The sequence below is a fragment of the Rhinichthys klamathensis genome, unplaced genomic scaffold, assembly GCF_029890125.1.
Source record: "Rhinichthys klamathensis goyatoka isolate OS25496 unplaced genomic scaffold, OSU_Roscu_1.1 h1tg000248l_1, whole genome shotgun sequence".
Taxonomy (NCBI): Eukaryota; Metazoa; Chordata; class Actinopteri; order Cypriniformes; family Leuciscidae; genus Rhinichthys; species Rhinichthys klamathensis.
This window is the reverse complement of record NW_026606770.1, coordinates 957,137-980,949: the sequence shown is the minus strand read 5'-3', so window position 1 is coordinate 980,949 and position 23,813 is coordinate 957,137. Positions and strand designations below refer to the sequence as shown.

Sequence of the window (23,813 nt, the reverse complement as noted above, 5' to 3'; positions counted from 1 at the left end):
GCTTAAAAAAAAATCACCTTGCTTAAAAGTCATATAAAACTGACTAAAAAAAGTTAGAAACATTTGGTTTGATATCTTGTTATATCTATGCCATGAAATTCCTTTTTTGGGAGACCATTTCATGTTTCACAACCTCACATTCAGCACTGTATCTTTTTACAGTTTAAATCTGTTGTATTAGCTTCTTTCATACACAATGTGAATAAATGTGAAGGGTGGAGGAGAGAGAGGGCTCCTCCACATCAGAAAACTCTCACATTTGGGTGTGTACAAGAGCAAGTTCTGTTTCAGATGCCCCACCCAAAAAGTGATCAGTAACCCCCCCACTTCCAACCCTCTCCTCAAATCCTCTACACAAGCATAGCTCTGATCAACAGCTCAGGACTGAAAGAGAAGGAGGACTGGAGAAGAAAGGACTGACCGCTAACATCTGATCTACAGCTGTCATGTCTCTCATTTGGCTTGGACGAATATGTTTGCTCCTGCTGCTATGCAGGATTGTGGTGAGTGACACTGAACCAACAGGTGTTTTGGCATCAAATACATTGAATACGCTCAATTTATATTTCATTTTTTTCACTCATTAAACAAATTTTATTTAACACACTTGCTGCACTTGATCCTTCTAACTTTTAAAACTGTTTTTCTTCACACACAAAAAAAAAACAATATTGTTTTTCAAAGCTTTTGTATGAGATTATACCTTGTTAAATGGATAGATTTTGCCTGATTAGTTCTTAAAAGACAAGTCATATATTGATATATTCCTTTATATATAAAGTAGCAATTAGATCATCATAGTAAAATGGAAAAATATCATAATAGTCAATAATTCTTGTGGCCTAATTGCCATCTTAACCACTGTCAGGGAGAGGTAACTACCACTTATCACGGTTAATATAAAAAATGCCTTTGGGGAGCATAGTCTCAAGTTTAAACTTGCACTCTTTGCTACAGCAGCAGATTCTTACAATAGACAGAAAGAGAGAGGCATTTCTGTCACCTTAGGAAGTATGTGTACTAGTTCAGTTTACTGTAAAGAGGACAGATTTACAGTACACCGTGTGTGTGTGTGTGTGTGTGTGTGTATATATATGTACATATACATAGCATATGTATGTATAGCTATATATATATATATATATATATATATGCTGTCATGGCCAGTAAAAACTAATTCACAAAAGCATTTACAAGCATGGAGAGAAAGATAAATGTGTTCATGGAATGCACACTAGTCCATCCATAATTATAGTCCATAATACATTGTTGTTAGTTTTCACACACTTGAAAATAGCATGTGGATCTATTTTTATTAACATTAGTTGCCAACCATAAACATTTGAAATAGTAGATAAAATTGGCATGACTTGTGATGAAATAGTCACTAAAACGTATAAAGAAAAATTCCCAAATAGTGGGATTAGAGGTAGATATTCTTTATATTTAATGACCAGAAAATTTTAGTCTAGTGCAAATAAAAATAATACATTTTTTTATATATGTAAAAATAAATAATACTGAATGTATGGTAAACAAAGTAATGTCATTGCATTGGATATGCACTTAATGTCGTACCTTTAAAAAATATATCGCATTTTTTAGGCATCAAGAGCCAACAGAAGATCTAATCGAAGGAAACGAGAGTGGATTCTTCCACCAACAAGACTGTATGAGAATGTTGACTACACAAAAGTGGAGTATGTGGCAAAAGTAAGCATTTTACATGTTCTTTTTTCTTCTTCTCTTTTTTTTTTCTGTACATAACCCAAAGACATATTTAACATATGCTTGCACTGGGTGGTGCTAATGCTAGTTTTGTCTTGTTTGTGCTGAAAACCTTGAGATCTGGATCTACTGGTTCTTAAAGCTTTCAAGGGTCCAGGCAAAACAAAAGCTGAAAGCATTTTTAAATAATGTATTTTAGTTGTTGTTTTTTTTATATTTGCATACACTTGCATTCATACAGGGCCGTCGCCAGAACATACACCCCCGGTTTCACGGAACTTCATTCTTGTTGAAGTTGTTGGTCGAAGCCGCACAAGGCATCTTGCTTGATAAAAACTGTTGCATGTCACCAAGAAAATTAGATTTTGAGATTGTATGCATTATGCAATGTGCAGCTGCACAAAGGAATCACATATGACACAAACCCACGGTACTGTTTACGCTATGACTTGCAGCTTATTATTTATATCTATACATTATGCTACAAGCGAATTTCGTATTGTAATTTCAATAAACACAACTATTTATGTATTAGTAATAATTATTTTAGTTTAGGCACTAAATGTTTTTAATAGTTATAAATATAATTAAGTTCTGTTGTTGGTAATTAATGTATTAAATATAACATTTTCTGTTAAAAGATAATCATTTAAAAATAACCATTGTAGAAATTATTGTTTGTGTGAGCTATGCTACTGAATTGTTACAGTATCATTGCTTAAAGCTTGATGGTCAGATCAATGTATTTAAGATACTTTGTTCTATTTAGTAAATTTGTTGCATGATATTACAAATCAAATGTCCTCTCTTTATCAATGGAACTATCTCCACAGTTTCTACTGCCAAAAAGTCAAGGAGGTCCGCAGTAATGTACACCAGAATGTATTGGCCCGGCAGTAACACATATATGTCCTCTATGGAGACAGAAATTAATGACTGGTCAGAAAATGTTAAAGCAAAACTAGTTGGGCATATTACTTTTTAAATATTGTTTACCCTTTTAAAGGGCCTATCAGTAAATTAGCTTAATTATAATCAACACCTGCAAGTGTACACTTTGAAGAGTAAAAATGACAGAAGGTTACGTTAATTTAACTTTATTGGAACCGCATGGTAATCAAATTGCACTTCCAAAAGTCATACATTTGTGAAAAGAGAAAAAAGTAAATAAATAAACATACAAATTTCTTTTAAGTATAATAAATAAAACATAAAAAGCAAAGGCAGATCAGAACATTTAATGAACAAAACCGGGTTCTGTACATGGACATTCTGTAATTGGTTATCAACCCAGACAGCAACATAGTGTCAGCCAAGATCCAGCCTACATCTGGTACACGTGGAATCCAATTTTTTTTCTGCCTGCATGTATGCTTGGGCTGTTTTATATAAACAAGTATTAAATATTTAGATATTTATATTAAATATAAAATAATAAAAATATACTTGTATGATAACAATACAATAAACTAACAGTCAGCTTAAGGTAAATACTAATTAAATGGGGTCAATTTAGCATGATCTGCTGTGATGTCACAATCATGTTGCATTGTGGTCTATAGATCTGCCTGAACTGTACATATTCAGACTTGCTCCCTCGATCAAATTCAAGTGGTCAAGGGTCTGTCTAAATAAACTTCCCTCGTCCACATGACGAAGTAAACGCACTTCAGAATAACGGTGGGGATTCCCCCGAGGCGAAGTGCTTCGGGAAGTTTGCGAGTCCGGGTCCAAAAAATTGGAGTTAAACGCACCCCTAGTTCCCTTTCGTTAGTTTCCAACGAATTGGGATCACGCTAGGGAGACCAATTGCCTTCGAGTGGATTAAAACGAGCCAATGAACATTGGCATGCATGACTTGCATTCCGCGCCCCGCCTGCCAGTGCGGGTATAAAGCGGAAGCGAGCGCACGCACATGCTTTTACCTTCGGAGCCGACCGATTGTGTCCTCTGAGTGATGAGCTTCAAGATTGTGTTTGTCTTCACGCTCAACGAGTCTGCTGTTTCTCCGAGACCTCTCTGTGTTGGTGTGACGGCGCTTCAGCGATCTTCGCGATCTCCCGGGTACCAGCTGTTTCTTCATGCGATCTGCCTTTTTTTCAAAGAGCTGTTGTCACAGCTGGTATTCGGTTGAGTGCGCACAGCGGGCTTGCAGTTTCCCCGCTGTGTTGCCGCGGTTGTCCCTGTGTGCTTCAGCACAATAAAGAGAGTGTTTTTCTGTGAAAGAGCAACACGGGTCAAGATCGCGTCCTTTTCAGGATGACGTTTCACCCGTGTGTTTCTGGATGCGGTCAACTTCTGCCTCCGGTAGATGGTCATGATCGCTGCCTCTCGTGCTTGGGCCTCGCGCACGCTGAGGCAGCGTTTATGAATGAGTCATGTTCTCACTGTGGGAGCATGACCATCGCGGTGTTAAGACTGAGACTAAGGACCCTCCAACGAGGCGAAGTCCCTTTGGAGATTCCCCGATCTAGTTCTTCTTCTGGTTCACTCCAGAAGAAGGCTACTTCGGCTAATCCCATTGGTGGTCTGAGGGTTACAGTGAGGAATGACCCGCCGGGTGAAAGACCCCCACGGGCTTCCCACTGCTCTGCATCGCTGCCATTGGAGCCCCGGGAGGAGCGCGCTGGGCCATCTCGTGTGGTCCCGGTCGTTTCCTTCGGGGCTCCGCCGGAGGACCAGATGTCGATCGCTGCATCGGAGGGAGATCGGAGATCGGGATGACGACCCGGCTGCACTGCCCCCTTCGGGTGTGGTAGAGTTGTGACCCGGAAATGACCCTTATGCTTGCCCGGGCGGCCGAGAAGGTCGGGCTCGTGTGGAACCCTCCACCGCGTCCCGAACCTTCTCGGCTCGACGATTGGTTTCTCGGGGCGGCTTGTACTGGTACTCAGCGCTCCGCCCCGGTTCCTTTCTTTCCGGAGGTGCATGAGGAGGTGACGAGATCGTGGATGGCCCCTCTGGCGGCCTGACACAGGTCAACTCAACTGCCGCCCAGAAGCAGTCGGAGGTGATCAAGCACATCATGTCCCGGAGACAGGCTGTGGCTGCCCCGTCCCCGTCGGTTGCGCCTCCGGCTGCTCGTCGCCGGGGGCGCCCTCCTGCCGCCACCTCCGCCCCTGCCCAGCCCAAGCAGCAGCCAGCTAAGCAGCAGGGTGCCGGCCGCAAGAGAGGTGCCCAGCCCGCTCGGGGTTCGTCGAAGCCCCCCCAGCAAGAGGAGAGGTAAGCGACCCTGAGACGGGCGAACCAGAGGACGTCGGAGCTGCTCTTCGGGAGGGTGCCTCTGCACCTCTCCTTCCCCCGGAGGAGGGCCGGGTGGAGAATCTTTGTTTTCCTTTTCTTTCTGTTCCGCCGCTGGCCAGTCGGTCAGCGGTACCCAAAATTTCAATAAAAGAGCAGTTTCTACTTCCTCTGGGTCACTCACGGGCGGGACTGGCAGTCCAGGTCGACGCTCATTTGCCTCGCCGTTCCCAGTCTCCTCCGTCCAAGAGGAGAATGACAGTGTGCACCGCCACATTGCCTCGCCGCTCTCATTCCCCTCGCCCCAGCGCTCAGATGTCAGTGACGCCGCTATGACCTCGTCACTCTCGTCTCTCGCTGGGCAAGGAGGTGCGGAAACCAGGACTCGACGCCCCTGGGCCTCGCCCCTTCGTTTCCCCTCCTTCCTTCGGCTCGGGTCAGCCAGCAGCCGAACGCCTCCGGGCCTTCCCTGCTGTCTGCCCCCCCGGTGGAAGCAGGTTGGTGTTGCCCCGCACACGCAGACCCCTCTCTCGGCCGCAGCAATGCCTCCGGAGTCCGGTCCCTGTCTTCCACCTCGCTGCCCCTCCGGGGGTACGCCGGTGGTCCGGGTGGGCTCGTTGGTACAGTCTCTCGAAGCCTGGCTAGCGCTTCCGAGGCCGTCCCGCTGGCTCATCCGTACCATCCGGCTCGGCTATGCAATTCAGTTTGCCCGCCGGCCTCCCAAGTATAGGGGCATCCGCTTCACCCGTGTGCGGAGCGTCGATGCCCCTGTCTTGAGGAAAGAGATCGACGCCCTGCTGGCGAAGGACGCGATCGAGCCGGTCTCTCCAGCCGAGATGAGGTCTGGGTTCTACACCCCTTACAGGATCGGCCGTGGGTTACGGCCGATCCTGGACCTGCGAGTTTTGAATCGGGCCCTGCACAAGCTCCCGTTCAAGATGCTCACGCAGAAGCGCATCTTCGAATGCATCCGTCCCCAGGATTGGTTTGCAGCGATCGACCTGAAGGACGCGTACTTTCATGTCTCGATTCTTCCTCGACACAGACCTTTTCTTCGGTTTGTGTTCGAGGGTCGAGCATATCAGTACAAGGTCCTACCCTTCGGCCTGGCCCTGTCGCCCCGTGTCTTCATGAAAGTCGTGGAGGCGGCCATTGTTCCCATGAGAGAACATGGCTTTCGCATTCTCAACTATCTCGACGACTGGCTTATAATAGCTCACTCGCGAGATTTGTTGTGCGAACACAGGGACATGGTGCTCCGGCACCTCAGCCGCCTGGGTCTTCAGGTCAACTGGGCAGATCGCCCGGCGCCAGGTCTACTACCTCTCGTGTGAGTTGTTATTAGACTGGGTGGCCTTACAGTGGTCCCTACGGTGACCCATTTTTTCCATGTTCCAGCTACCCTCCGGGTTAGCGCCGTGTCTTTCCCTCGACAGACCGGTTCTGTCGTCCCTGCTGAATACGCTCCCACCCCTCGGGCTGGGACTACCCTCAGGGACTGACGTATGTTTTACTACCCTACGGGTTAGTACATTCGTGTATTCCAGTGCCTCCCTTCGGGCAGGCAGGGGCTCCGCAGCGTTCCCTCCTATGGGGCACACTTCCCCAGTGTTATCCAAAATCCACTGAGCGGGTCTTGCGGAACAGCAGTGTGACTCTTCCTAGCTAGCTCCCGCCGTAAAGAAAACTAAGAAACTGCTTAGGCGGGTAGCTAGGCTGGGCGCTGGAAGGGGCCAGCACCATGGCGTTTTATTAGGGATCCCAATTCGTTGGAAACTCCTCCTCCGACGAGATGTAGGAGTTCCCTAACGAAAGGAAACGTGTCGGTTACGTATGGTAACCCTCATTTCCTGAGTAGGTAACGGAGACGTCTCGTCCCATCGCCATGCTTGCTGTACCTTCGCGGAGGACTGGACACCGTCCGGCTCCTCGGCGTAAAGCATATGTGTGTGCGCTCGCTTCCGCTTTATACCCGCACTGGCAGGCGGGGCGCGGAATGCTAGTCTTGCATGCCAATGTTCATTGGCTCGTTTTAATTCACTCAAAGGCAATTGGTCTCCCTAGCGTGATCCTAATTCGTTGGAAACTCCGACGAGACGTCTCCGTTCCCTACTCAGGGAACGAGGGTTACCATACGTAACCGAGACGTTTCAAGTTGTCCCGCCCTCGCGCCATTAAACACGTCATCAGAGAAGAGATGACACTTGCAAGAGGGAGGGCAAATTATTTTGATTAAAGGTTATGAAGGCACATGAATAATAATAATAAAAAAGATGTGCAAAAATAAATATTTTTTAATAAATACAGCAATATTGTCTATTTTGACACTCAGTTTTGCTAATATGACCATTTTTACAGTCACACATTTTAAAACTCAATATTCACGATCTTGATCTTTTTTTTAGATCCGGTCTGATAAAGATATTAACTGGCAGATGGTGGAATATGGACTAACAGGTCATGGTGCTGACAAGGTACCATATAATTTGTTTGTAATCAATCCAGAGAATGGCTTTGTTAGGGTCACTGGCCTGCTGGACAGAGAGAAAACATCCTTATACAACGTGAGTTGTGCCCCAGGTTTGGGTAATTAATTTCATTAAATGATGATTGACATAATGACTGCAATATAAGTCCTTAAAAAAACACATCTTTTCTTATTTTTCTCTATAGCTGACTGGCATAGCACGATTTCGTAACGGATCAATAGCCGAAGAAAACATTGAGCTGAAGATTAAAGTTGAGGATCAGAATGATAACACACCCATATTCAAATTACAAAAGGGATCTGTGAAGGAAAGTAGCAAGATTGGTGGGTTGTGTTAATTTTTTACCACATTATTTTCTCTTTTCGCAATCAACTGCAGCAGTTTCCCAACCTTCTTAACACACAGCTTTCTCTTTTTTTACTTGCTAAAATGTTATACATAAAAAAAAATGCTATTTTATACATAGTAAGTTAGCCTAAAAATAGCACTTTTTGATGATGTTTATAGGTTACTGCTCCAATAATAACTGTTATAAGCCAGATAATGTTTTAACATTATCATACATCCCCCTAAATACTTCACATAAATGACACTTTTTTTGGTCAACGTTCTTATGACACTACAGGAACGCCTGTTGTGCAGATAACAGCTACTGATGCGGACGAGCCAGGCACTATCAATTCCAAGATAGCATACAGTATATTAAATCAAACACCAGCGGAATCCAAATATATGTTCTCCATTGATAAAGCAACCGGGAAAGTCTATGTGAAGGAGAAAACCCTGGATCGAGAGGTAACTGATATGAAAACTGGCACGCCATAAGATTGAAACTGCATGATCATTTAAATTCAGGTTTTTGGCCAATTCTCTTTTACAGAGACATGACACATATACTTTAATAGTTCAGGGAGTTGATATGAATGGAGCTCCATCTGGCAACACAGGAACAGGCACTGTACAAATTCATATTTTGGACATAAACGACAATGTTCCCACTCTTGAGAAAGAACATGTAAGATCTTAAAATATCCTTGCATGCGAGCTGTGAAAGACAGGATTATTCAATGGCACATAAATGTTTGTTTTTTTAATAGTATCAGTCAGTGTCTTTCCTCTGTTAGTATTCAGGCAGTGTTGATGAAGGTGTGACAGATGTGGTTGTCATGAGAATTAAAGCCCTGGACAAGGATCTGGAATTCACTGATAACTGGCTGGCAGTGTTTGATATTCATAAAGGAAATGAAGACGATCTCTTCACTATTGAAACAGACCCTAAAACGAATGAGGGAATTCTAAAACTTGTCAAGGTAAATTATTTTTCTTTACTTTTCATATTATATTTGTTGAGGGGTCAATGACTTGACACTCGTTTGTTTTGTGCTAGCTCTTAATTCATTCAAAAATACATTACAAATGCAATTCATACATTACTTCAATACACCTCTTCAAATAAGAATGTTTTTAATTATTTTATTATTATTATTATTACTACGGTATTATTATGATTATTATGATTATGTTAAAAAGGGTCAGGGTGGTACAACTGTCCTGATATCATAATGAAGAAAAAAAAAAAAATATATATATATATATATATATATATATATATCATTTTCATTTTCAGAGTCATTAAATTGAACCTTTTCTTCAAATTTGTGTACAAGTTTTTTTTAAACCATTTTCAAGTTTTTTAAGAACTTGGCACATGCATTTTAGATTTTAAAAAGATTGTTATTTTTCCTGTATGTTTTACCACATATATTATTCATATCTTTTTTTCTTTTCCATGTCTGAAGCCTGTTGATTTTGAAAAGATCAAAGCATTGGACCTCAGCTTGGTTATATCAAATGTTGCTCCTTTTATAAATGGAAGTGCTTTAGAGCTGGACGTTAATCTGGACAGGGATGGAGTAGGGCCTGGAGCGGGCATGGGAGCAGGAGCAGGGGCCGGGATGGGAACAGGATTGGGAGTGGGGTTAGATGTGGGACTGGATGCTGGACTGGATGCTGGACTGGATGCAGGACTGGATGCAGGAGTGGATTTGGGTGCTGGATTGGATGTAGATGCTGGACTGGATGCTGGATTGGGTCTGGGTGCTGGAGTGGATGCAGGTGGTAATACTGGACTTAAACCTGATGGTAAGCCTGGAGTTAAGCCTGGAGCCAAACCTGGCCCCTCACCTGGGTCTAAACCAGGAACAAAACCTGGCACTAAACCTTCTGGCAAACCTGGATCTGAGCCTGATAAAAAAACATCTGGGAAAGGTTACCCAGTTAAGATCAGTGTAAACAACCTACCTGATGGCCCTATCTTCTCACCTTCTTTAAAAGACTTCCCAGTGTCAGAAGATCCAGATAATGAAGATTTCCCAATAGTGCTGGGCACCTTCGCTGCTTTGGATGGTGATACTGGAGAACAGGCTGAAAATGTGAGGTGAGCTTTGATACCAAGTTCACAAAGTAATGAATTGTATTATAAAGTGTACAGCTTGTTATATTAATCTTAATTATATTATTGCTTTAATTTACTTTTTAATATTGCATTATAGTCATTGATTAGATTTGTAAATAATGATATCGATTTTTATCATTGTTATAATTGATGCATATTATCAAATGCAGTATCGTTGTTTGTTTATATGGGGGCCTAATAATCTTTGATCCACTATGTTCATGTCATGGTTTTGATCATTAATTGAATACCCAGGTATGCTAAAGGTCATGATCCCGATAACTGGTTAACCATTGATGAGAAAACTGCTGAGATTAAACTGACGAAGGTTCCTGATCGAGAATCAAAGTTTTTGGTAAATGGAACCTACTTCGCAAAGATTATCTGCATGACTCAAGGCAAGCATCTTTTTTCATAGGTTATTTTCATAGGTCATTTTTTCAAAGAGTTAGTGTTAGCCTACGGAGGTCGAAAATACTGAAATGATTTTGACCTCCAACCTTGCCAGAAAGCCAAGTATTTATGTTCAAAAAAGCAGAGAACCTGTTAAACTACTTTCGAAAGAATGTCGGAAAGTGTTCGGACTGCAAGTCCAGAATGGGTGGTTTTGTAATACAGAAGGCTGTTAAATGGGTATTTTTCTTACAACATTTTTAGATGTGCCATCTAAGACAGCTACTGGGACAATAGCATTAAAGGTGGAGGACTCAAATGACCACTGCCCCACACTGACCAGCACCTATCATCAAACTTGCGATAATAATAAAGTGATAAATGTCACGGCTTTCGATGAGGACGCTGATCCAAACGGTGCACCTTACCAGTTTGTTCTGATAGAAGAGGAGAGTGTGGGAAAATGGGAGATGGTGCATATAAACGGTAAAGACAAAGCATGTTCAGTTGCTTAAAACATACTAGACTGGACAAACTCGAATGCAGTTTATATGAGTTACCAGAGTGTAATTCTCTCTTATTTGTAGGAACAACTGTGAGCTTTCATGCACAGGAGGCTTTGTGGCGAGGCATCTATGAGCTGACAGTGAAGATCTCTGATGCTCAGGGTCTGTCCTGTCCAGACAGCCAAAAGTTTGAGGTAGAAGTGTGCACCTGTGATAAAAAGGGCTCATGTGGGCCGAGGCTAGCCGCACAACGTGGCTTCAAGTTGGAAATAGGAGCACCAGCCATTGGCTTGTTCCTCAGCGGCGCAGCTTTGCTCCTGTGTGAGTTATTCGTGGAGTGTGCGCAACACATTTGTACAGCTTGTCGTGCTTATAAAGATTATAATACAAACTCTGTGTTGCTTGCATTTTCAGTGGTACCTTTCTTACTGATCTTCTGTCAGTGTGGGTCCGTGAGCAAGTTCACAGATTTGCCCTTTGACGCTAAAGAATATCTTATTTCATATCACACTGAAGGCATAGGGGAGGACAAGGTAAGAAAAAGAAATTAACTCGGATGCAAATGTAAAATTAGAATTAGTTTATATCATAAAACACACTTTACAACATGTGGACGTGATTTTGTATATAGGAGGTTCCTCTTCTCAGCAGCCCTGTTGCTACAATAGACCAAAAACAACTGATCCAGGATGTCAAGGTTTCCAACACAGTATCCACAATGGCCTTTCAAGCTAGTGTTGGTAATGCCAGCAGAATGTTCAACCATGAAATAAACAATGGGTTTACAGAAGCTGACAGCAGGTTTTGGTACCAGCAAAACACCCTTTCAAAGGCCAACCAGCGCAACAGTGCTCTCTATTCTGCATCATTCGTACATGAAAAACAGAACATTTATCAGGATATGGCAGTGGGAGATGAATTCCTGAATGAATACTTCTCTCAGGTATGAGGTTATATCTGTTTCTAGCATCTTATTCAAATTTAAATTAATGTAATAACAATTGTGATCATGATTTCGCTGCATAGCGTTTGTATGACTATTCTGTGGAAAATAAGTGATTTTTTAAAGAATAACTTGGCAAATTCTTTTAACATAAATTCATGACCGAATCATACTTTTGAGTAAAACCTTTTCAATTAATCAGTTGATCCAATTGACCAAGCAAGTCGGCATGATTCATTCTTAGTTGGTTTTAAGTCAACTCACTGAATCGGCTCGGAAGTTTATCCAAATCTGTCACGTGACTTTGAAAGACTTGGAATATAAGTTATTTTGACCATTTTTGCAAAACTTTTATAGCGCTTTTGCAATCTTTTTGCAGTTTGACAGCCCCAGCCTCACTTACTTATATTATATTGAAAAGAGTGGCCAAGATATTCTTCAAACATTAAAGGAGAACTCCGGCGCAAAATGAACCTTTGGTCTAATTACACATTGTTACCTAGTCAACCGTTATCTGAGATTTGTTTTCATGATTATCGAATGTAAATATTTTTATCTCTACAAACAGTTTAGCCTATAAAGCTAGTATAACGCTAGTATATTGGGCATAGTGTAATGACAAATAAAAATCGCTTGTTAATACCACTAACAAGGCTCAAAATAGCCCCACACTAACACGGTAGCATAATGAGGGTCCCTACCTTCAAACCGAAGCATTGAGAACTAGGGATGGGGCCGATCCGATCCAGTATCGGTATCGGGACCGATACCAGCGTAATTCACGTATCGGATTTTCCCGATCCAACCTGCGGAGATATCCGATATCCATGAGCCATGTCTGCGCTTTAACGTAGTCTGCTGAAACGACTCCAAAAGTGATTCCCGCGGCCCGCCGGCTAGTCTGCTAGCTGGCTGCAAACTGTGGAATGGATATCCTGAACGGAGGTGCGGCTCAATGAGACACAGAGACCCCCCCCCCCCCCCTCAGGAAATCCATTCCGCAGTTTGCAGCCAGCTAGCAGGATAGCATTGAGCTGCCAACATGTTCGCTGTGTGGAAATCCTATGGTGGAAATACTTCACACTGGAAACACCACAGCAGAGCAAGACAGCAAAATGCAATGTTTGCAAAGCCGTATTAATTAAACCATTTGTCTGTGATGCATGTTTGCTATTCGCAGTCCAGAAGAGAAAGAGAGAGATCTCTCACGCGGTGCCACAGCGCGCACAACACGACAGCCCATCAGCATGATCGGTGATTGTTGTAAAATGCAGTCTCTACTGTTGCTAAATTGCGGGACGCTTTTAATAATAAAAAAAGCTATTAAAAGCACAAAAATCTGCGCAAGAGAAGCTGTTCCAGCGTCGCGCGCTCCCAAACAGACCGCAACGAGACAAGCACATTATACTTTGGGCTTCATATGCACGTCTAAACGATCAAATGTAGCCTACACAAAAATGTCAAAATGACCGGCTTGGAGATTCACTTAAACAGTTTGTCTAAAATGGACGTAGTTATGGAAATAGTTGGGAGAAAATATGGTGCACTCGTTCTTAAAGGGGAAGCAGTCTAATAAACATGCTGACGATTGCTCCATTACTGAGAATCAAACAACAAAAGGCAAAGAGAAAATCACTCACAGCTCTTGAATGAATAACTTTAGCTTTAATAAGCATAAATCTATCTATGATAAACTTTGCAGTGCTATTTTACTTTTGATTACTTTATTATAATTATTTTTAGACCATACCTGAATAATGTTAGTAGACCTTCCTGAAATTAAAGCACTGTATAGGCCTGTATAATGTGTATCTTTGTTTAATTGTCTATCTTTTGTTTATCTATTGTTTAATATATATATATATATATATATATATATTGACATACATGCATACATACGTACATATCATACTTACCTGTAGAGAGGAGTTTATTTCAGCATCATATAAAATCAACAATAATGATAATAATAATATTAAAGCAAACACAGCTCTGGTATCGGAAAAGTATCGGTATCGGCCGATATCCAAATTCAGGTATCGGGATCGGATCGGAAGTGAAAAAATGTGGATCGGTGCATCCCTATTGAGAACTTTATCTTCTTATTAAACTGTCTGGACACTGACATTTTAAACATACAGTCAACTTCGCGTATACAGGCAGAAGCCATCTTTGAAATACAGTCTCTACCAGTCGATCTACGAACGCCGATCCAAGCCTACTGTTCGCGCTCACCTTATCACAACTTATAGCTCGTTCACATTCTCACCAGCGCACTTGGATCGGCGTTCGTAGATCGACTGGTAGAGACTGTTTTTCAAAGATGGCTTCTGCCTGTATACGCGAAGTTGACTATGTAAAAAATATCTTCTTATTAAACTGTCTGGACACTGACAAAGTTCTCAATGCTTCGGTTTGAAGGTAGGGACCCTCATTATGCTACCGTGTTAGTGTGGGGCTATTTTCAGCCTTGTTAGTGGTATTAACAAGCGATTTTTATTTGTCATTACTCCATGCCCAATATACTAGCGTTATACTAGATTTATAGGCTAAACTGTTTTTAGAGATAAAACTATTTACATTCGATAATCATGAAAACAAATCTCAGATAACGGTTGACTAGGTAACAATGTGTAATTAGACCAAAGGTTCATTTTGCACCGGAGTTCTCCTTTAACTTTTTGTGCTCAATAAAAAAAAGTTCTACAGGTTCGGAATGACATATGGGTAAATAAATGATGCCAGAATTTTCTTTTCTTTATTGCAGAAAGCAAGCTGTGCTGCAGCGAACCCTCCCCTGACAGACGGTCTTCTGGAGTACGAGTACGAGGGTCAAGGCACCCCTGCTGGCTCTGTTGGATGTTGCAGCCTCCTTGAGTCTGACGATGACCTGGAGTTCCTTAACAATCTGGGGTCAAAGTTCCTTACATTAGCGGAGATATGCCATCCTCCAAAGCCTTGCCTACCCCCTCCCAAAACTGAGCAAGTAGTCAAATCGGATGAAACCAGCTACAAAAGCGAGAGTTCTGTCAGCACTAGCACCATCCAGGTTACCAAAAAGACTCAACCTCCACAACAGGTACAACAAAGCTCCGTTACCAAAGTTGAGACGGTTAATAAATCATCCACGCTTCCAAGTGCCAAAGCAAGCCAGACACTATTCGTGCAACAGCAGCCTGTATTCTACCTGGTGGAGCAGCAAATGCCAAACACAGTTTTTGTTGAGAGTCCCACTCAGGGTTTGTATGTAATAGATGGCAACCCTGAGATGGAAGGTTTGATGCTCCAAGGCAGAAACGTTTCACAGGCGACTCTGACCCGAGGACAGCAGGCAATGTATGTGATAAATGGAGCCCCTGTAGCTGCTCATCAGCCGATACAGTTGCAAACGGAAGTACAGGAACATGAGGCAGTGCTGGGATTTAGCCCCGTCTCATCTCCCATCGGAGCGCCTGGAGGTGTACTGCTAATGCAGACCCATTTTCATGAGAAAGGAGGGCAAAGGGAAACTGGAAGACCACCATTGTTGCTTGCTGATGTTCCAGCACTGGCCAAAAAAACATAAAAAGAAAACAACAAGAAAACGCCGCTAGGTATTAAAGTAGTGGAAGCCAAACTAAAAGATACTGCGTCATCTAAATAGATATAAGGGACATCCAATAAGACAAGGATCTATGACAGAGTCCAAAATTAAGCCCCATTCGAGAAAAATTGGTCAAGTTGGAGTATAGGGCTGTGGCTATAAATATTTTGCCAGATTTCACAAATAAATAAATAAATAGATAGATAGATAGATAGATAGATAGATAGATAGATAGATAGATAGATAGATAGATAGATAGATAGATAGATAGATAGATAGATAGATAGATAGATAGATAGATAGATAGATAGATAGATAGATTTGGCAGAGGAATCATTTGTGGGACAGTGAACAGTAAAGAACACTATGTGTGTGAGCTAAGTGTTACAGATGGAGATGGCCTGTGGGAAGAAACTGTAAAATAAGCATATAGGAAAAGTAAGGAATCCTCAACACAATTTCAACACGAGCTCACCCATGATGTGAGGGTTTGAAATTGGACTTTTTCAGATAACAAAAATATGTTCTAAGAATGTTTTGCTAACATTTTTCATTAAAGCTGCTGTAGGTAACTTTTGAAAAAAGGTATTTGCTAAAACTGTCATTATGTCCTGACAGTAGAATATGAGACAGATAATCTGTGTAAAAATCAAGCTCCTCTGGCTCCTCCCAGTGGTCCTATTGCCATTTGCAAGAAATACACGCTCCCGGTCAGAAACAACCAATCAGAGCCATGAGGAATGTCTTTGCAGTGTCAATCACGCTCGTGTACGTGCTGATCACACCCCTCTCTTGCACAGCGCGAGCCGTCATTCAAACTCAAGATTGCCGGCGAGCTGCAGCTGTGCTTATGACGGAGAAACAACCTAAACGGCCAATTCTCGAGTGACACCTGCTCATAAAACAAAGAGGTAAAAGGAAAAAGACTGATGACGATAAACAAGCGAAAAAGAAAGAATTACACAGAGCCCATTGACTCGGTGTCAAAACTCGAGCCGCATAACATGTAGATAAAATGTCACGCACTCTGCTGAGCAACAATTGAAACCTGCTAATTCACTGGCTTGTCGTGTTGCTGAAATAATGTACTAGCACAACTTATCTAGCATTATATATCGCTAGAATAATTACTTACATACTGTAACGTTAGTTACCGTTATATTAACGTTATCTTACTAGCTATTTATAACTTATAGAAAGAGTGCAACGTTATAAAGTTACATGTAGGCTATTGCAAAATACATAATGATTTGAGGACCAAGTTTGTAGTCAAAGTATGGGCAGGCCATAGTCAATGTAAAGCATATTGTTGACGTTTAGTCCCTATTAGTGAATGTGCCATATAACTTTTTATCCGCTGTTATGGGTGGCCCTGTTTACTAGCCTGCGCGTTCACGACAGGCTCCGCTGTGGAGGACGAGCTGTGGAGGGAGGGCTGTAGCGTAGCAGAGAGCAAGGGGGCGGGACCTGGAAGTTGTGCTTGTTCAAATTTTCAGGATAAGTCAACGTTTTCTCAAAACTCCCTACTGCAGCTTTAAGTTATGAAAATGTTATTTTTGAATGTGCTCTGAATGTTTAAAATAAAATTAGAAATTAATTCTTGGTTTTGCAAATATTAAGGAAATGTTCGATTTGATTATTCTTCAAATATTATGTAAACGTAACTTTTGAATGTTCTCTGTAATTCTCTATTTTTTTTGTTGTATTTTTTTACCATCAATAAAATAGCAAAGATTTTTGGTAAAAATTAAGGGTGGGGGAGGGTAACTAACGCCAGGAAAATACTAAACTTTCTCTTTTTTATCAACTTCCTAAATGTATGTTTGTACACAATGACTCATCTGTTTTCTCGTTTAATTTCATACTAATAATAGTAGTGATTCTGGTGATTATCCAGTGGTGATTATTTTTCTGCATGAATTAATGAAAATCTTTTATTATTGGGATTTCCAACAATAGTCTTTAATAAAGTCCTTTAATGCTCCAGTTCCGCGGAGTCTTGTTTTTCAATTTTTACTGCTGTGAGTCTTGTGTTGTTAGCTTGCAGCATTCCTGTTAAGCCCGAGGAGCTTTTTCAAAAACAAATACAATTTTCTCTTTTCACGCTACCTGCTGAAACCTGCCTAACCAGCAGTTTTCAAATGCATTCATAAACCTGCAGCATTTAACACGAGTCCTCATGCCACAGGGTACGAGCTGAAGAATGAGAATGACAACTTTCAGCAAAAATTAGACTTTGTCACTTATGATTTAAGACTAGGCCTACAAAGCATCCAGGATGCTTTGCCCAATTCAAACTGGATCGTGTGAATCACGATGATCAGAGCATGCCTGACAGTTGCAACTATCATGTTCATGTGGTCTCATTTGTATCAGAAAGTATTGAGAAAAAATTAGCCAGCCCAGAAGCATCCTGTCCTTTCAAAGTAAGTTGGCATTTATTCCTGACACAAACACTTTTTAACTTAAATCACTTCCAAAAAATATATTGAAAAAAAAAATGAATAGACTATGTATATTTTTTCTGCTTTGAAACAATATGTATTGTATAAAGCGCTATAGAAATAAAAAAAACAACACTGGAAAGTAAATTGCATTGCCCTATTGGTCCTCATATGTCGCGGTGGAAAGTCTTATTCATCCTAGTAAACTGATTAAATAATGTTCCTCTCTCTCATGTTGAGTTGGAAAGTTCAGTTCATTCTAGTGAATCGATTCATTTTAAACCGTGGTCGGATCCATATGTAGCACTGGAAGGTTTGATTTAATGAATCACTTTGGATAGTTCATGTAAATTAACAAGTTCACATATTGAACTCTCTGCACATACTATCGACTTGTCGAAATGTCGATGTATTTGTTGTGTTTAGTATAAATTTACATGTTAAAGTTTGGTATTGTCATACTAATTGAGTGAATTCAAAACTCCAGCAAATTTTACTACACATCATCATTAGCTTGTAGCTTGGCAGGCTATACAGTTTCAAAGTAGCTGCCTAACTCACTGACAAAAATACTCTATTACCATATCCAAATTTCATCAGTGCAATCAAGTTGCACTTTCTGTGCATGAGACCAACAAGCCAGAATTTCGCAGATACAAAGGCACCAATTAATTTTTTTTTTTACCTTTTTCCTTCCCCTTGTTTTTTCTATGAGATTGACTTCTGTCTGACCCAACCACGGGCCAGTTGTGAATTTGTTATGAATTTGCTCACAAGCAAAGGAATTCTGCTGTTCTCCACTTATAGATTCAATGCCTTGAGCAATACAGCTAATCTCATGAAAATATGTGAAAAACGAGTGTGCACTCGCCTTTCAAGGGGTATCTGTACACTTTTCTTTGAACTATCAATAATAGTTCAGACCCTCAAATTTGTGCTGCTCAGAAATATTTCACCAGTGAGCCTGAACTAAGGTCCTTAGAAAGTAAACAGACAATGATCAGATCGCATACAGAATGGAGGGACTTTGGGAATTAGCATTCATGAAATGCACAAATTCCAAGGACAGGGGTGCTGTTTAATAGATATGGGCTGATGCCCTTGATTGTTTCCACTGGATTAACCAAATTGTATGGAGTTACTCATTCCCCTGTTTATTTACTGTGTCAACAGGGTGCCTCAGACAGCCCCTCGGGCCACCTGATCACAGGGTCGGCAACTGTATAAAGGGTATTTTGGGTGTTATCTCCCACAGTTGTGCTCTAACATGGCTAAAGCAGTGATTTGTGTGCTTCTCCCATCTCTGTTTGCCTTCTGTAGATGTGCTCCAGTGGTAAGTTCAATTGCTTGTCTATAGAATAGAGCTACCACAGGAACTGGCACAGTTTTTAGCACTCATGTAACATTTTAGTATCATTAAATTGACCAGTTCAGTGCTAAGAGAGAGTGAAATTGTATGCAGTCTTAAGCCTTGTACACACCGGGACGCATATCGGCGCGCGTTATTCGTCAGCGTTTTTCAACGCGTTTTTTGTGTTCACACCCAAGCGATTTTCGCTGACGATGAGCCTAGTGAACATGCAAATTCATTCCCTGACATTAGATGGCGCTTAATGTAAAACAGAAATACCCCGGTCCACAAAGTGGCGCTGCGCAACTACGCTTCTGACACTCGCTTGTCACTCAGAAGAAGAGAGCAAGTTTGTCGCGTTTGTCATATAGCTCTTTATTGTCGTTGGTGTCTCTTTATAAAGACCAGCAGCTCTACATTCATCTAACCTTGCATCTTCCTCGTCTTATTTCTTCCCGGCAGAGTGTAGACGCTGTATATCTTCTTCGCCGTTACGTATGTGTGCCCGGCAAGACCGTTTTGTGTTTGAGCGCCCCCAAGTTGTGTTTTACTGTAACTTCAGAAGCTCCAGACACGTGAGCAAAAGCACCAATCTCATTGGTCGGATAGTTTTTGACGCGGCGCGTCAAACCAAAGAAACGAAGCCGAGGCGTTTTAAAAAAAATGACGCTTTTACGCGTGGCGTTTTTCGCGTTGGTGTGCAACTCACATTGGCGCCCTTTGTTTAGTCACGAGACGTTAAACGTCGGTGAATATCCCGCGCGAAATTCGTCCCGGTGTGAACAGGCCTTTACATATGTTGTATGTCACATTTCATATCTTAAATGGAGTTCTAAAGGCCTGTTCACACCGGGACGAATTTCGCGCGGGATATTCGCCGACGTTTAACGTCTCGTGACTAAACAAAGGGCGCCAATGTGAGTTGCACACCGACGCGAAAAACGCCACGCGTAAAAGCGTAATTTTTTTTAAAACGCCTCGGGTTCGTTTTTTTGGTTTGACGCGTCGCGTCAAAAACTATCCGACCAATGAGATTGGCGCTTTTGCTCACGTGTCTGGAGCTTCTGAAGTTACAGTAAAACACAACTTGGGGGCACTCAAACACAAAACGGTCTTGCCGAGCACACATACGTAACGGCGAAGAAGATGCGCCAAGTAGCGTCTACACCATAGATATCCATAATAAAGGCTAGATGTCTCGTCCGCGCTGCTGGCCAAATATGGCCTTTATTATGGATATCTATGGTCTACACTGCCGGGAAGAAACAAGACGAGGAAGATGCGAGGCAAGATGAATGTAGAGCTTCTGGTCTCGTTGGTGTCGGAACATAAAGAACTATATGACAAACTCGACAGTGACTACAAAATATAATAGGACTATTTCTGTTTTACATTAAGCGCCATCTAATGTCAGGGAATGAATTTGCATGTTCACTCGGCTCATCGTCAGCGAAAATCGCTTGGGTGTGAACACAAAAAACGTGTTGAAAAACGCTGACGAATAACGCGCGCCGATATTCGTCCCGGTGTGAATGGGGCTTTAAAAATAAAGGACCTTTAACATCCATTGAATCTTTCTGATTTACCAACGTTTCTTTAAGTGGAAAAAGGTTCTTTAGATTATTAAGATGTTCTTCATACGAAAAGAAAAATTTTACTTTTAAAAACGGAAAGTTTTTTTTCTGGGGAACCAAAAAATGGTTATTCTATGGTATCGCTGTCAAACCCCCCTTTTGGAACCCTTAATTTTAAATGGTATTTATTTATTAGTAAAATGTCTCACATCTGACAGTTGCTACATGAGAGGTCACAACTTCCATAGGCTCTGTTTCAGCTAAATGTGCTGGTTTAAGCTCTTGATAATAAGAAAGACTAGCCAATCAAAAACGCTTTCTGCCTCATTTTGCATGGGCGGGTCTGACGTCTTTGGAGGGCGTAATTTTGGAAAGAGACTGTGAAGTTAAATGACTGAAATTTACAGCACCTTAAAGTTATATTTAACTTGGCATTGCATCAAAATCTATGAAATGTACATGGAAGATAAAATGTCTCCTAAATTGGCCCGACCTGGGTGAGACAAGGTACTTTCTGTTGTTGGACAGGCTAACAGAAAGGTCGCAAGGTTATCTGCACTCTGCCATAGTGCTGCAGTACACTCTATACCTGGAAAACACACAAATACACAACTGTACGTCCAGGTGGTCACTGACCCAACAAACGGCTCTGAGCTGATACATCTACTTCCATTAGCCTACATTTTGTATTAATTTTATCCAAAGCGACTTACAAATTAATACAACAAGTGGTTAATCTTAAGACAAGATCATTAAAGAAACGATCAACTGAAGCACTAAAATCTGTTTTCAGGCCTAAAACCAGAACTAATAAGACTAAGGACCATGCTTAGACAGAAAAACTAAAGCGCATTTGAGTGCATATTGATTGTGAGCCGCTGTGAATGTGTTCCAGGGTTTTCATGGTGGTTCAGATGCTCACTGCCCCCTGACGGTAAAGATCCTAGATGCCGTGAAGGGGATCCCCGCTGGAAATATAGCTCTGGGTGTGTATCGCCAAGATCAAAGTGGGACATGGGAAAAGATTGCCAGTGGGTAAGACCGCACCAACCATCATGCTGTATATTATACTAATTCTAGTATATAATAATAATTGTTCTATATAATATAATTTAATCAATCATTTAAAATATTTCATCTGACCTAGTTAGAACCCAGCGGACAGATGACTGAAACTTTTCACAAATGCGATTGCTATTCATAGTATTTTTTAATAGGAATGATGCTTCTATTTGAGCTCAGTTTGACTTAAGCAATGTCCTTTTTGACATTCACATTTTGCATTTATACATTCAGCAAGGCGCTTTTATGCAAAGCAACTTACAAATGAGGAATTCAAGTCCTTGACATTATAACTAGACAAGTGCTAGCAATACAACATTTCAAACATGCGTAAAGAAAAGAGTCTGAACATAATATATTTTTTGATCCATTTTAATTCAAATGAGAATTTAAAAAAAAGTGTGTTCCAGTGTTGGCAAAGTTAGTGCATTTTGTCTTTGTTGAAAAGTTTTGGCTGCTCTATTCACTTTCATTTTAGTCACATCCACATGATTCCTCTTGCCTGTTGCTGTCTGTCTGTCATTATCATTAATCAGCTCTTCCTCTTACACAGGAAAGTGGATTTGACTGGGGAGGTGCACAACTTGATCACTGAGAAGGAGTTCACTCCTGGTGTGTATCGGGTGGAGTTTGACACTAAAGCCTACTGGAAGGAAGAGGGTCGCACACCATTCCACCAGATGGCGGATGTAAGTATAGGGCTGTGATGACACTTCTATATTCATGAGTGTTTATTGGTTGCTAAGTGATAGGTAATTGTTGTATCAAGGCACCATTAGGATACATTAGGACGACTTGGGATTACTCTGTACTTTTTGTTATTATCCTTTTTAAGAGCTATATTTGCATACACTCTTGCAGCAAATATGTTTAAATGAATACCCTGAATGATTGTCTTGGATGTGAACCAAGAGCTATATTAACTGTGGGGAGGTAAATATTTAAGAACCTATATTTTGTTTTCTATAGACACACAGTATAGTATGGACCAGTTTTAGATAAGAGGACAGAGCATTCAAGGGCAACACATACATGCATGCACAGACATACAGAGCACACAGACACTGACATAAAGAGTCAGTGAAGTGACAGATATACGCATGTGTAAAGACCCTTTTGTCTTTCAGGTGTGTTCGTGTTAAAAGCTGTTTCTCAGTGGCTCTTGTGTGTTTTTGCAGGTGGTGTTTGAGGCTCATGCGGAGGGGCATCGGCATTACACTCTGGCTCTTCTTCTGAGCCCCTTCTCGTACACCACAACAGCAGTGGTCGTCAAAGCACATGAGTGACATCACACAGAAAGTTGGTCCACATCAACTTAAACAGAGACATTACTTTACATCCCGGGTCCAAGATTAACACCTTTTGTAATGCCAGGTTGAGAAATATTACAAGCGATTAAACTACTTTTTTTTTTGTCCCTGCAACAATTGGATTACCATTTCGATTACTGACTGGGACTCGCACGTTTTATTTACAAAACTCAAATCAACAAACAAAAGTCGCACCAACAGCGCATTCACCATAGCCTTGCTACAGCATACAAACCAATCTCACAATAAAACTCTCCTGTATTATGTGCTGCATATAGCGTGCATAAAAATAGTTATATTGAAACAGTACATATCCTAATGTGATGGCTGAGCCTGTTTCTGAGAGCACAACATACCAATCTGTGGTTTGATACCCGACACCGCTATCTGTAAATCATGTCCACTCTGTCAATAAGCGTGAGCGACACTTGCTTTTGATGCAAGTTAATATAGAAAATGTTGCTTTGCAGAGCCAAGTTGAGGCAAAAGGCAAAAGTATCAGCGTACTCTGTCTCCACTGACAGCCAGAAATCCAGCAGTGTGTTCGAGTCAAACAGTGTATGTTTTTGTATCATCCCAATTAAAGCTGCTGTAGGTAACTTTTGAAAAAATGTATTTGCTAAAACTGTCATTATGTCCTGACAGTAGAATATGAGACAGATAATCTGTGTAAAAATCAAGCTCCTCTGGCTCCTCCCAGTGGTCCTATTGCCATTTGCAAGAAATACACGCTTC

The 23,813-nt window shown here is 41.5% G+C and overlaps 2 protein-coding genes across 2 annotated transcripts; both read left to right on the top strand.

Moving 5' to 3' along the window:
• The first annotated feature begins 402 nt into the window (after nucleotides 1-402).
• Nucleotides 403-15,473, top strand: si:ch73-74h11.1 (desmoglein-2.1). The gene is made up of 14 exons (XM_056266425.1): nucleotides 403-503; nucleotides 1,606-1,713; nucleotides 7,374-7,532; nucleotides 7,642-7,780; nucleotides 8,083-8,252; nucleotides 8,338-8,472; nucleotides 8,582-8,767; nucleotides 9,257-9,894; nucleotides 10,168-10,310; nucleotides 10,570-10,791; nucleotides 10,893-11,132; nucleotides 11,226-11,344; nucleotides 11,443-11,754; nucleotides 14,522-15,473. The coding sequence occupies exons 1-14, from the start codon at nucleotides 447-449 to the stop codon at nucleotides 15,317-15,319; spliced, it is 3,426 nt and encodes a 1,141-aa protein (XP_056122400.1). The 5' UTR covers nucleotides 403-446; the 3' UTR covers nucleotides 15,320-15,473.
• Nucleotides 15,474-19,006: 3,533 nt separating this feature from the next.
• On the top strand, nucleotides 19,007-23,130 carry ttr (transthyretin (prealbumin, amyloidosis type I)). The gene is made up of 4 exons (XM_056266422.1): nucleotides 19,007-19,114; nucleotides 21,602-21,741; nucleotides 22,322-22,457; nucleotides 22,947-23,130. Exons 1-4 carry the CDS (start codon nucleotides 19,049-19,051, stop codon nucleotides 23,052-23,054), a joined length of 450 nt encoding a protein of 149 aa, XP_056122397.1. The 5' UTR covers nucleotides 19,007-19,048; the 3' UTR covers nucleotides 23,055-23,130.
• The last annotated feature ends 683 nt before the right edge of the window (nucleotides 23,131-23,813 follow it).

Excerpts from the sequence above, each read along its gene's own strand:
- si:ch73-74h11.1 (XM_056266425.1), top strand. The coding sequence starts at position 447 with ATGTCTCTCATTTGGCTTGGACGAATATGTTTGCTCCTGCTGCTATGC. Across the intron at positions 8,253-8,337 it reads AGAAAACCCTGGATCGAGAG|AGACATGACACATATACTTT; the intron begins GTAACTGATATG and ends TCTCTTTTACAG. Across the intron at positions 8,473-8,581 it reads CCACTCTTGAGAAAGAACAT|TATTCAGGCAGTGTTGATGA; the intron begins GTAAGATCTTAA and ends TTCCTCTGTTAG.
- ttr (XM_056266422.1), top strand. The coding sequence starts at position 19,049 with ATGGCTAAAGCAGTGATTTGTGTGCTTCTCCCATCTCTGTTTGCCTTC. Across the intron at positions 19,115-21,601 it reads TCTGTAGATGTGCTCCAGTG|GGTTTTCATGGTGGTTCAGA; the intron begins GTAAGTTCAATT and ends AATGTGTTCCAG. Across the intron at positions 22,458-22,946 it reads CATTCCACCAGATGGCGGAT|GTGGTGTTTGAGGCTCATGC; the intron begins GTAAGTATAGGG and ends GTGTTTTTGCAG.